Source organism: Balaenoptera acutorostrata, chromosome 6 (assembly GCF_949987535.1).
Source record: "Balaenoptera acutorostrata chromosome 6, mBalAcu1.1, whole genome shotgun sequence".
NCBI classification, from domain to species: domain Eukaryota; kingdom Metazoa; phylum Chordata; class Mammalia; order Artiodactyla; family Balaenopteridae; genus Balaenoptera; species Balaenoptera acutorostrata.
This window is the reverse complement of record NC_080069.1, coordinates 7,037,896-7,050,817: the sequence shown is the minus strand read 5'-3', so window position 1 is coordinate 7,050,817 and position 12,922 is coordinate 7,037,896. Positions and strand designations below refer to the sequence as shown.

At 37.2% G+C, this 12,922-nt stretch overlaps 1 protein-coding gene across 1 annotated transcript in view; it reads left to right on the top strand.

Moving 5' to 3' along the window:
* Nucleotides 1-38: 38 nt before the first annotated feature.
* Nucleotides 39-12,922, top strand: part of FBXO8 (F-box protein 8) — a 39,455-nt gene continuing 26,571 nt past the window's right edge. Inside the window, exons 1-2 of the mRNA XM_007192674.2 lie at nt 39-283; nt 12,429-12,765. Of these exons, the coding sequence (XP_007192736.1) occupies nt 12,437-12,765 (329 nt within the window). The 5' untranslated portion in view covers nt 39-283; nt 12,429-12,436. The remainder of the gene's footprint in view (nt 284-12,428; nt 12,766-12,922) is intronic.

Genomic DNA, 12,922 nt, shown 5'->3' with positions numbered 1-12,922 from the left:
CCGAATCCGGACGTCACTTCCGGCAACAATAGGAAACGTCAAAACTCGGAGAGTCGGCCGCTCAGGCTGCTGCAGCCTGACGCACGCTGAGTTCGGAGGGATCAGGTGCTGTTTCTGGGATTCTCCCCGATCTCACCTCCACCGGCGTGAACAAATAAAGTTTGAACCGGCTTCTCCATGGCCTGGGCACCCCTTCCCGGCTGAGCCATTTTCTTTTTGGCTGAAAGCCCCCGCCCAGAGGCCGATTCGTCGCGGCGGCGGTGGGGAATCGCAGGTCGCTCAGGTAAGGGTGTCACCCTAGATATTTCAGAGTTCTTGCCTCTCTTCCCTGTACACCCCTACTTTTCTTCTCGGAAATGATGACCACCGGTGCTCCAGTTGGCAGAAACTTGCCAACCAGCGAGACTTTGGGGCCAATGACTGTGCGAAGCACCTTGAGTGACAGCGGTACTGGCTAATTAAAATGAGGAATCCGTGTCAGGAGGCGGGAGTAGGTGTGCTTCTTGTGTTCCTGGGTCACTGGGGACCCCTAGGTCAGCTTGGGACCCCAAGTAGGACCCGGCTTCACTCTGAAATTTATGTTCCCCATTTCTTTATTTTTTTCTCGTGGTTTTGTTTTTCTGACATTTATTGACATAGAGTCTCCAGTGAAACTTGAATGAGTTTATATTCTGTTTAGGGCAAGTGCTTTTGTGATGTAGATAGAGATGAGATAAGATATTTGCTTTCAAGTTTAGGCTGTTTGGGAGTTTAGCTCTGTGATCAGCAGTTTGTGTATTCTGCAAGAACAGATTGCAGGGGATTTCATAAGCTATTTGAAAGAAGGAACAAGATTTTAGCAAGTGAGCCTGCTTGGAGAGCCCCTATCTGCTCATCCTGAGCAGTGATTTGTAGAAGTCATGGGCATGAGGGGAAAGAGATGGAAAGGACAGATGCTAAATACACATACACAGGCACACACACGTCCATCTCCATCACCTCTTCCTTTTATTTTAATTTTTTAGGATTTTCTCATTTTTATAGGATCATAGAATTTTATAGCAAAAAGAGAACTTGGGGGTCATCAAGTTCAAAACCCGCTTTTTACCAGTGAGGAACGTGAGGCTTTGAGTATTGTGCCCTCTACTCACAACTAGTTGAAGGAGCCTGAATCAAGCGCATGTTTTGTGTCAGTCTGTTTTCATTGTTAGATGTTTTCTCATCTCACTTCTGACTTTCCTATTGGCTGCTATCAATATTTATTTTATGTTAACACTTTGTCTTATTTGTGTAAAAGCAATTCAGTGAGAATTACAGTTTTTGTTTTGGGTTTTTTTCCCCATTTTTTTTATTATGGTGAAATATGCATAACATAAAATTTACCATCTTAGCCATTTTTAAGTGTACAGTTCAGTGGCATTAATAAACACATCGTTTTGTTTTTTAATTCCACAACTCTCATGGGAACAGCCTTGCAGTCAGTGGACATGGAGTGTGGTGTGCCCTGAGGAGGTGGGTTGGGATGTGCTGCCATGACCACTGCTGATTGCAGTTGGGTTGAGTAAAGAGTGCAGTTAAAGGATCAGTGTAATTAAAAATAATGCCAGTGAGAAATTTAATAAATTTATTTTATTTGAAAGTTAAAACAGACAGTGGAACATCCCTTGCAAAAGAAGCTGAAGAAATAAGTGAAATGAAATAAGCCCTCAATTCTCTGCTTTTTGGTTACATTTTAAATGACATCTTAGTGTTTACATTTGTTTAGATGCCATTTGGTAACACTCATTACAGAATCAAATTAAAGAACAGGAAAAAACCTTCAGAAAACAAAGTACTATTGTAAATCTTTTTTGAATTAAAAAAAACCCCTACAAATGGTATGCTTTTTAGTAGCAAAAACCGCTCTTGCAGGACCAGATCTTTAAATTTAATGACTGGTTTTTTTGTTTGTTTGTTTGTTTTGTTTTTTTATGTGTTTAATGTACCTCTTAGTACTTAGCTATTTCCCTTTTCTCCTGAAAAGACCTCCTTGTGGACTTACCCTTCCTTCATTTCTCTAAAGTTGTTGCCTTTCAGTGTTAGAAGTGTGATTGGTTATCAGGTTTTTTTCTTTTCTTTTTTTCCTCTCTACTCAGTCTGTTCTAAACTACTTTGGTGGTCTGCTCTTTTGGAAGTAGAGAAGTAAATGTTGGGCTGCCAATTTGCTTATAAGTGTATAAAATATTTTCTCACAGAATCTCCCATGTTCTTATGCCTTTGAGTAATATCACATGATAACACTTAAAAAGATTTTTAAAACCTAAAGTAACCAAAAATCTAGTTGTTACTTTCTCATTGGAAAAAAATTGAAAATCTCCAAGAAGATATAAATGAGTGAATTTCCTCATCTTTAAGGCAATAGAATTTGCATGTTAGAGATAACTCTTTTGGTACACAGTTTAGATCTTTATCTGAGATAGGAAATTTCTTATTTGTCAACCCCACTATTTAGACACTTAAGAAATATTGAAGAAAACTAACCATTTATACTGAGTATTTAAAGTAGCTCATTCATGCCACTCATCACAAACCCGCGATTTAACAGTGCTTGCTCAGGAAGAGACTTCATGGAATCTCGTTTGCTTCAAACAAAAGTGTCTAAAGCAGAATGCTTTCCTGAGACCTCCAGGCTGCTTTGTGTTCTTCCCATCTTCCACTGCGTGTCATCCGTCCATCTAAACGGTGCATAATCCATTCTTTATTACATATATTTGTTTCCACAGCGTGTGCTATTTGAATGCTTAGTGCCATAAAATTGCTAAAAGCAGTGGTACAGTGTGTTCTTTTAGAATAGTACTTTATTTGATGTTTAACTTGTTACATAGGGATGTTTTGATTAAAGCTGCTTAATATATTTTAAAGATAATTTTATATTAGATATACCAACACGTATTAGTAAAGTAATCTCTATCATTCTTTTGTGGAAATACTCTACTCTTGAAAAGAGAACAAGACATTACAGTAACAGAAAAGTATTGTTCTCATAAACGTTAATAATTAACTTGATAGAGTTCTTGGTAGTTAATCTAATCTATGCTGCGTCCTAAGTGGAAGTGCCTTTGTGCTATGTTACAACAGATTTGTTTAGACTACCACTGTATTTCTTTTTTAAAAAATGAGAAAAGTACATCCAAAATATGTCAGAAAAATATAGCTGTTTCTCAGATTTTTGCATTAGAAAAAAGGAAATGAGTCAGGGCGTGCATACTGCTTTGCCAATTAAAAGATGCTTTGATATATGTTATCTCAGTTAAGGCTCATAGCAATCCTGTAAAATAGATAGGAGTGATTTCCCCTATTTTGTAGGTAACCGAAGATCAGAAACCTCGTTTGAAATATCTAAGGTCATACAGCATATGGCATAACTGGAACTCCAACTTTAAATTCAGTCTCCAAAGTAGCAGTGTCAAGAAAACCTACACATTTCTCTCAAGCACACATCAGAGAGCCCACATTCTCTAGTCTCAGCATAATAAAGCTAGATATTAATTTTAAAAACCAAAAGGCCTAAATACTTAGATTAAAAAAAACAGACTTCTAAATTATCCAGTCAATGTATAAAAAAAGTACTATTATTATTGTCACTGTTATTTTCATAGAAACAAGGATATCTATGTAGTAAGGAGATTAAACAACTTACTGATTTTTAAAATATTTTTACCAAATTAGATCATTATTCCCACAAATCAGAAATATTATAAAATTTGAATTGAAGCAATCCAAATTAAATCACATTAGTTTATGTACTTTGATTTTTAATAAGTAGTTAAACCAATTTTGTTTAATGTATTTTGCATTTATGCTGGGTTTTGTTTTATTAGACCAAGTAACAGGCACACATCAGTCCTTTTGCATTTAAACCGTTACTCAATTATTGATACTTCCTAGGTAAAGAGTCAGAACATTATTATAGATCTGTATCCTTAAGGATTCGTATTCCTTGATTCTGTGTTCTTTTAATCTATACAGTACATTCCACGAAGTCAGAGATGATTCATAGGTCATAGATTTTTAATAATTAGTTGGATATCCTTAAATCTAAAATAGTTAACTATTTGTCATAGACACTAGACTTGCTGTGTCCTTGGTCACCCTCTTTAGAGTGTTTATTAGAGTCTCTAGTTCTTTGAAGAACTATATCGTGGTATCATTTACATACCGTAAAATTCACCCATTTTAAGTGTACAATACTCTGTCCTTTTTTTTTTCCAGTTAATTGTAGATACACATGCAGTTGCAAGAAATATACCAAGAGATCTCTTGTACACTTTGCCTAGTTTCCCTAGGCAGTGACATATTGCATAACCATTATATACTAGCACAACCAGGATATTGACATTAATACATTGCACCTATCTTATTCAGAATTCCCCAGTTTATTTTTGCTCAAACGTGTATCTGTGTGTATGAGATTCTGTGCAGATTCACATATCCAGCACCACAGTCAAGACACTGAACCGTTCAAACATCACCGGGATCCCTGGTGCTGCCCTTTTATAACTACACCCACCTCCCTCCTGGGTAATGATGCTGAACGTCTATCGTGATTGTGTACCATTTGTATGTCCTCTTTGGCGAAATATCTGTTCATGTCTTATGTTCATTTTTTCTTTTTTAACATCTTTATTGGAGTATAATTTTTTTACAATGGTGTGTTAGTTTCTGCTTTATAACAAAGTGAATCAGCTATACGTATACATATATCCGCATATCTCCTCCCTCTTGCATCTCCCTCCCACCCTCCCTATCCCACCCCTCTAGGTGGACACAAAGCACAGAGCTCATCTCCCTGTGCTATGCGGGTGCTTCCCACTATCTATTTTACATTTGGTAGTGTATATAAGTCCATCCACTCTCTTACTTCGTCCCAGCTTACCCTCCCCCCCCAACCCGTGTCCTCAAGTCCATTCTCTGTGTCTTCATCTTTATTCCTGTCCTGCCCCTAGGTTCTTCAGAACCATTTTTTTTTTTAGATTCCATATATATGTGTTAGCATATGGTATTTGTTTTTCTCTTTCTGACTTACTTTACTCTGTATGACAGACTCTAGGTCCATCCACCTCACTACAAATAACTCAATTTTGTTTCTTTTTATGGCTGAGTAATATTCCATTGTATATATGTGCCACATCGTCTTTATCCCTTCATCTGTCAAAGGACACTTAGGTTGCTTCCATGTCCTGGCTATTATAAATATTATATTCATTTTTTAATTGAATTGTTTGATTTTTTTGCTGTTGAGTTCGAAAATTGTTTATATATTCTCGATACTAGTCCTTTGTCAGATATGTGGTTTGGAAATATTTTCTCTCAGTCTGTAGCTTGTGTTTTTGTCTTCTTCACATGGGCTTTCAAAGAGCAAAAGTTTTAATATTGATGAGGTCGACTTTATCAACTTTTACTTTTATGGATCGTACTTTTGATGAACTCTCTTTGCCTAGACATAGATCCCTAAGATTTCCTTCTCTGTATTTTTCTAAAAGTTTTATTCTTTTATGCTTTACATTTAAGTCTATGATCCATTCTGATGATTTTTTGAAAGATGTGAAATTTAGGTCGAGGTTCATCTAATTCAGTTTTTCTTATTGTTTACCATTCATCCATTCTTGCAGTCAACAAATATTTACTGAGTGCTTTGTAGGTCTGAGGCACTGTGTTTGGCATTGGATTTTTCCATGTAGCCTATTGTGTTGAATCAGTCCCCCATCTCAGTACTTACAGGCAGTGCTTACTCTGCACAGTTCCATGTAAACTGAAATGCATGAGTGTTAGGACTGTGGCCTTGCTGTGCACAGTCCCATGGAACTGTCATCCAGTAGTTAGCCTGGTACTGTACAAGGCAAGGACTACCTGTATATATTTGTAAATTTTTATTGCTTTTAATAAACAATAATAAAGCACAGTATGATAGGTGAGTTCCAAAATTATTGTCATCTTAAGGAACATATGTTTGAGTAATTCGTATTTTATTTTATTTTTTTAAATTAATTTATTTATTTATTATTTATCTTTGGCTGCATTGGGTCTTTGTTGCTGTGCGTGGGCTTTCTCTAGTTGCGGCGAGTGGGGACTACTCTTTGTTGTGGTGCGCGGGGCTTCTCATTGTGGTGGCTTCTCTTGTTGCGGAGCGCAGGCTCTAGGCGCGCGGGCTTCAGTAGTTGTGGCACGCAGGCTCAGTAGTTGCGGCTCGTGGGCTCTGGAGCGCAGTCTCAGTAGTTGTGACACACAGGCTTAGTTGCTCTGCGGCATGTGGGATCTTCCCAGACCAGGGCTGGAACCCATGTCCCCTGCATTGGCAGGCAGATTCTTAACCACTGCGCCACCAGGGAAGCCCCTAATTCGTATTTTATAATCAAGAAATATGCTTTAAAAATATAGATCTCAACAGTTGTAACATTGATTTCAAAGATCCAAGGAATTGACACTCTATCCATAAAGCTCTTTATAATTCAAGTTCCTGGGGATGTGAAGATGTCATAAAGATCTAGAGTAGAACTTTCTTATTAATCGATTTATTTTGTGATACCGCCATAAGGGCTCTTGATATGTTGAATCTTCCCATGAAGTCTTAACGTTTTCATTTCTAGAAACATGTCTATAGTGATTAAAGGTGATGGTAGTACTTACCTGCCAAAAAGGTATCTCTGTTATCACTGACTGATAACTAAATACTTGACCTTATTTGCCAAGCTAAGAGTGTCAGTCTAAGCAAAGTTAGTTTCTTCTAACTTTATATATTTACTAGTTGTTATTTTTTTCTCCTAGCAAAGGTAAATGGCATCTCCGAATTCACAGATCCTCAATTAATGGAATTTGGAACCACGATTATAACTACTTAGATCATTAGGTCCAGAATAATCAGGTGCCCTCTGAAGTGGGAGAACCAAAATAAATAAGAGTTATCATTTAAAGGGGACTGAGTGGTGACTACAAAACCACCTGTTATGATAAATTCCCTATGGCTTAGGTTCTCTTAACCCCTCTAAGTTCCATGGGATAAGACTTATTCACTGTTTATCTGGTGAGGAAAATGAGTACCACAGACTATAAGCTAAACAGATTCTGTGTGGGAGTTTGAACTTTTTTCACATCAGAGTGTATGTGCTTTCCACAAGAACAGTAGCCTAAAGAGAGGCTGCAGCTGGGAGCAGCCTGGAGGTAATAAGCAGTGACAGAGGGAGAAGAGATGAGAGCTAGTGATGAAGAAGCAGGTGGTGGATCGTCTTTGCCAGTTCTGGGCATAAGGTTTGGTGGTTAAGACTAACCTTTGGACTCAGAAACACCTGAGATGGAATCCTAAGTTTTCCATTTGCCAGCTCTGAGATCTTGAGCAAAGTTGCTTAATCTCTCTGAGTCACTATTTCTTCAGCTATAAAATTAGAATACTATCTACCTATGAAGGTTGTTTTGAGGACAAAAATGAGATAATGTATTAAAACTTCCACAGTGCTTAGCATAGAGTAAGTACTAAATAAATTGTGGTTTAGAGTACAAAAACAATATTATGGTTTAATATTTATATTATTAAATATTATGTTAAAAATACTGTGCACATAATATTATGTATGAAAGGAGGGAACACAGCCAGGAATTCCAAGCCTTAAATCTGCACACGCAAAGTTAAAGGGGTATTTTTTTTCCCCTACTTTCTTTAAAAATACTTCTTCAGCCTTTAAAAGAAAATTTTATATCACAACTGGCAAGAATAATTCTTAGTATTTTGATGTTTGCCTTGACAGGGGTCTCCTACTACTCTTAAACTGTGATGCTGAGCATTTATCTCCTTAGTGATGGTTTTCAGTCTGTAAGACGCTAAGCTCGTAGGGCAGTAATTCTTATACTTCGTGCACATCAAACTCAGTTATTTTCAAATTTCACATGCTTTGATTCCTCAATCAGGAGGTTTCTGTTTACAGAAAGGTTGTACAATTAATAAAAACAACTGGTGTGTACCTTTTACCCAGATTCACCAATTTTAAACATTTTGCAACATTGTGTTAACATTCTCTCTGTATAGAGACAGATGTTTCTGTTTTTCTGAACCATTTGAGACTAAGTTGTATACATTATGCCTTAATAATTCAGTGTTTTTCCTAAAGAACAAGAATATACTCTGACAAAACCGCTGTACAGTTATCAAATTCAGAAAAGTTGACATTCATATAAGTATTTTTATCCAATCTACAGCCCGTATGTCTAGTTTTTCAATTATCCCAATAATGTCCTTTCTAGCACTTTCTTTTCACTGTAAGATCCAGTCCACACACTGCATTTAGATGTCATGCTTTTCAGTCTCCTTTAATCTGGAATGATTCCTTTCTTTATCTTCACAGCATTGAAAATTTTGAAGGAAAAAAAAAGATTATTTGTAGACTCTTGGGTTTCTCTGATATTCCTCATGATTAGATAAATGTTATACATTTTTGGCCGGAGTACTGTATAATTGTTATATCCTTCTCAGGGTGTCATGTCCAGAGAGGCATATATGTCCATTTGTCTCTTATTGGTAAATGTTAAGTTTGAACACTTGGTTAAATATTGTCTGATTTCTTAATTTCTTTTTGTAATTAATGAGTAATATATGTGGGGAGGTACTTTGAGACTCTGTAAATCTTCCATTCTTTATCAAACTCCAGATTCAGCACCCACTGATAATTCTTGCCTTAAGAATTAGTTTTTCTACGATGGTAGTTAAATGATGATTTTTCTAACTCATTATTCAGAATTTTACTATAAGAAAGAGCTTTCCTTTCTTTATGTAATATTTAGTGATCATCAGTGTAGACTCACTCATGGATTTGTTTTTTTATGTGATAATTGAAGAATCATTCAATAAGTTTTACTGAAATGCTCATCATTTTCACTCTATGAAAATATGGTTTTGTCAAAACAAGTGAGCTAACATTTTATTATTAGCTGTGAAGTGCACTTTATATGTAATATTTAATACAACAGCCCTCTGAGCTATGTGTATTACCACTATATTATGTGCAAATTATCACCTTAAATATGAGGAAAGCAAAGCTTAGACTAGTCAAGTAAATTCCCTCATCAGTGAAGTCAGGACTTGAACTCAAGTCTGTTCAACTTCAGAGTCCCCCGCACTATGCTCCCTCCGTGACTCGCTTCACAACTTCTGTAGTGGATCTCATGTCTTTTTGAGAGTTTTATCACTTTTCTGACAGTTCTACCCACATTCCACACCACTGTTACCCTAAGGAAGACTGGGAGTGGGGTAGAATACTGTAGACATGCTTTCCTTTCTCCAAAGGATAAATATATGATAGCAATCCTTCTCAAGTGATTTATCATACTGTGTTCTTGCTCCGTATCAAGAACTGCTTTAAAGGGAAAAAGACATCCCACAAGGGTAATTTGCAGTATTATTTAGCAGTAGAAGAATAGAGAATGCAGTTTTCTTTGTCTGAATCACGTGTAGATGAGCCTCAAACCTCCACCCTCCCCATCAACTTTTTTTAATCCTAAGAACCAGCTGTTGGCTTAACCTCTTTTCTACCTGCTGGATGCTTTCCAAATCACTTTATCCAGTGCTCTATTTAAGTGATCCCCATTAAAGTCCAGAGCCTGGGGAAATCACCCTGGTTCTGTGTTCCCTAGCAACATCCCTGAGAGTAATAACAGCTGCCTAACCATATGCCACTAGAAAGATGTTGTAGGGAAAGTACATACAAAATTGATGTTAAATGCCCTAAATCTTGAGGCTTCAGACATCACAGTCACCATGTTTGATTATTTACCTTTAGTGCTGCAAATGCAAAAGAGAAGAATAAATATAATTATCTAAAATGACAACAGATATACTGGATGAGCTTAGCAATCAGTTCAATTTCTAGATATTTTCTTGCTAAGATAAACAGAGAAATGGCTATGATAAAAATTTTAAAATGTTTATGAGTCTTTTGTGTCAAAATTAAGTTGTACTTATGTTGTAACATGACATAGCATATTTAAACATTAAGGAAACTTATAGCTCCTTACAAATTTTTGTTGATATTCTGTATTTTTTTCTGTGTTAATTTACTGTCTGTAGTTTTGCCTTTTCTAGAATGTCTTATAATTGGAATCACATATTACATAGCATTTTCAGATCAGCTGCTTTCACTTAGTAATATGCACTTAAGTTTCTTCCATATCTTTTCATGGCTTGATAGCCCATTTCTTTCTAGCACTAAACATTCCATTGTCTGGATGTACCACAGTAAATTATCCATTCACCTGCTGAAGGACAGCTTGATTGCTTATAAGTTTTGGTAATTATGACTAAAGCTGCAGGTTTGTGTGCAGGTTTTTGTGTGGACATGAGTTCCCAACTTATTTGGGTAGATACCAAGGAGCATAAATGCTGGACCATATGGTAAAAGTATGTTTATTTTTGTAAGAAACTGTCAAACTGTCTTCCAAAGTGACTGTACCATTTTGAATTCACACATCCTTGCCAGCATTTGGTGTTGTCAGTTTGGGATTTCAATCATTCTAATAGAAAATAAGAATTTAATTATTAATAGCTTAACCACTACTTCAGGAACTGCTACCATTATGGTAGTATGTGTCGTAGGGAGGAAAAGTTACTACCTTTTGTGGTTTCTTTGCAAAAACAAATTTCCCCACATTTAAAATTATTAATATGTTCCTTCTCTCTGTATCCTCCCTCTCACATCTCTTTATAGCTTAAGCTTTTGGATTTCCAAGCAGTTCACAGTAAGGACAAAGAGTGAAAAATTAATCCTGGACTGTTTTTTCTGTTTTAATCAACAAGTAGCCTGTTACAGTGGCCATTATCCAACTAATAGACAATAATTCAATAAATATACATGCCTTTTTAAATACTGAAAAAATAATCTGTGACACTCTTTGAAATTCTACTCAATTTTCAAATTATTCCTAATAATTTTCAGAATTTCTGGTCACCAGTGGGCTTGGGGAGGGGTTGCTTTTTAATTTTTTGATTATTACTCCTTATTGTAAGCAGCCAATTAAAACAATACCGTATTTTAAGGTTAGGTCATGCTATGAAATTTATTTTAATGATTTTGAACAAAAATCCATTTCTTCCCCCAAATTTTTAAAACACGCATGTCCCGGTAGTCAACTTGGGCTTTTAAAACAAGAATATTTTGTTTGTAAAAGAGATCATGAAAATAATTATTTGTGTTAGTTAAAAGCTCTTCCTGATTTCATTTTTCTCAGTGAATTTATTTGCCCAGGAAAAGTTACTTATTTGCAAAACCAAGTGACATAGAAAGTCTAGGCCAGTAGTCTTCTAAATATTTGTATATGAGGAAGTCTGATACTGTAAGAGATAAATGTAGAGCTACCTTGGTTGGAGGTCAAGTGGAGAGAGAAGAGACTAGAGCACTCGCATCCCTTCTCCTGCCTTCTCCCAGGTACCTCTGAGGAGTCCATAGGGCTCCTGGAGAAGAACTGGAAAATTAGTCTAAATTATGATTTGTATTTAAATTTTTTTATTTTATTATTTATTTATTTTTGGCTGTGTTGGGTCTTCGTTTCTGTGCGAGGGCTTTGTCTAGTTGTGGCAAGTGGGGGCCACTCTTCATCGCGGTGCGCGTGCCTCTCACTATCGCGGCCTCTCCTGTTGCGGAGCACAGGCTCCAGACGCGCAGGCTCAGTAATTGTGGCTCACGGGCCCAGTTGCTCCGCGTCATGTGGGATCTTCCCAGACCAGGGCTCGAACCCGTGTCCCCTGCATTGGCAGGCAGATTCTCAACCACTGCGCCACCAGGGAAGCCCTATGATTTGTATTTAAAGCAGCAACAGAACCAAATAGTCACTACTGAGCTCTTTATCATAGAGTCCTACGTGTCTAATTTATAAGGTTTCTGAATTAGACTTCAGGGCCTATGTTACATTTTATTACAGCCTACAACTTAAGAGCAGACTGGCAAGAATTCAACGAAAAGCCTGTTTCACAGCTGTTATGCATCTGGGAATTTGGTTAAAAGGGCCTAGCTTAGCTTAGCCTGGGTTGTGATAAAAAGCAGGGTGTACAGGTCTTTTAAGTGAAGTCCTGTGCTCTGATCAGAGTTGTATTTAATACTGGCCCATAAGTCCACATAATTATAATTTGTAAGAGTCTTTAAGACGTCAGTAACTTTTAAATCTTACCTTGTGAAAAATGATTATGTCACCTGTGGACTTTAAAAGTGGTTAGCAAACTGAGATAAAGGTGATAATCAAACTAAATAGTTCTCCATCCAAGTTTCATACTTACTGTGTTCCAACTATTTGTAATTTCCTACTCCATTTAATATGCTTTAATGAGCAGTGTTAATTCTGATAAATGAATGCTTCATGTAGACTTGTTGTACCACAGGGAAAGGTGGATTACTTTTCTAATGTCTCCTTCTTACTCCATTCTGGCTTTCTCCCAGGCTCGCAGATGGGTCAGGGGCTGTGGAGAGTGGCCAGAAACCAGCAGCTACAGCAGCAAGGCTACAGTGAGCAAGGCTACCTCAGCAGAGAGCAGGGCAGGAGGATGGCTGCCAGCAGCATTGCCAACACCAGTCATCGCAAACAAGTCCAAGGGGGCATTGATATATATCATCTTTTGAAGACAAGGAAATCGAAAGAACAGGAAGGGTTCATTAATTTGGAAATGCTGCCTCCCGAGCTAAGCCTTACCATCTTGTCCTACCTGAATGCAACTGATCTCTGCTTAGCTTCCTGTGTTTGGCAGGACCTGGCCAATGACGAGCTTCTCTGGCAAGGGTAAGTTCAGCCCACCGTGTTTGATCCAGATAGCTCTAAGTAGAATCTTGCCTACAGGTTGTGGGTTTTTTGCTTTTTGTGTTTGTTTGTCTGTTTGTTTTTTTTTGGGGGGGGGGGGGTTGGTGCTGCTTGTTAGCATAAACTTTAACTGGTGAAT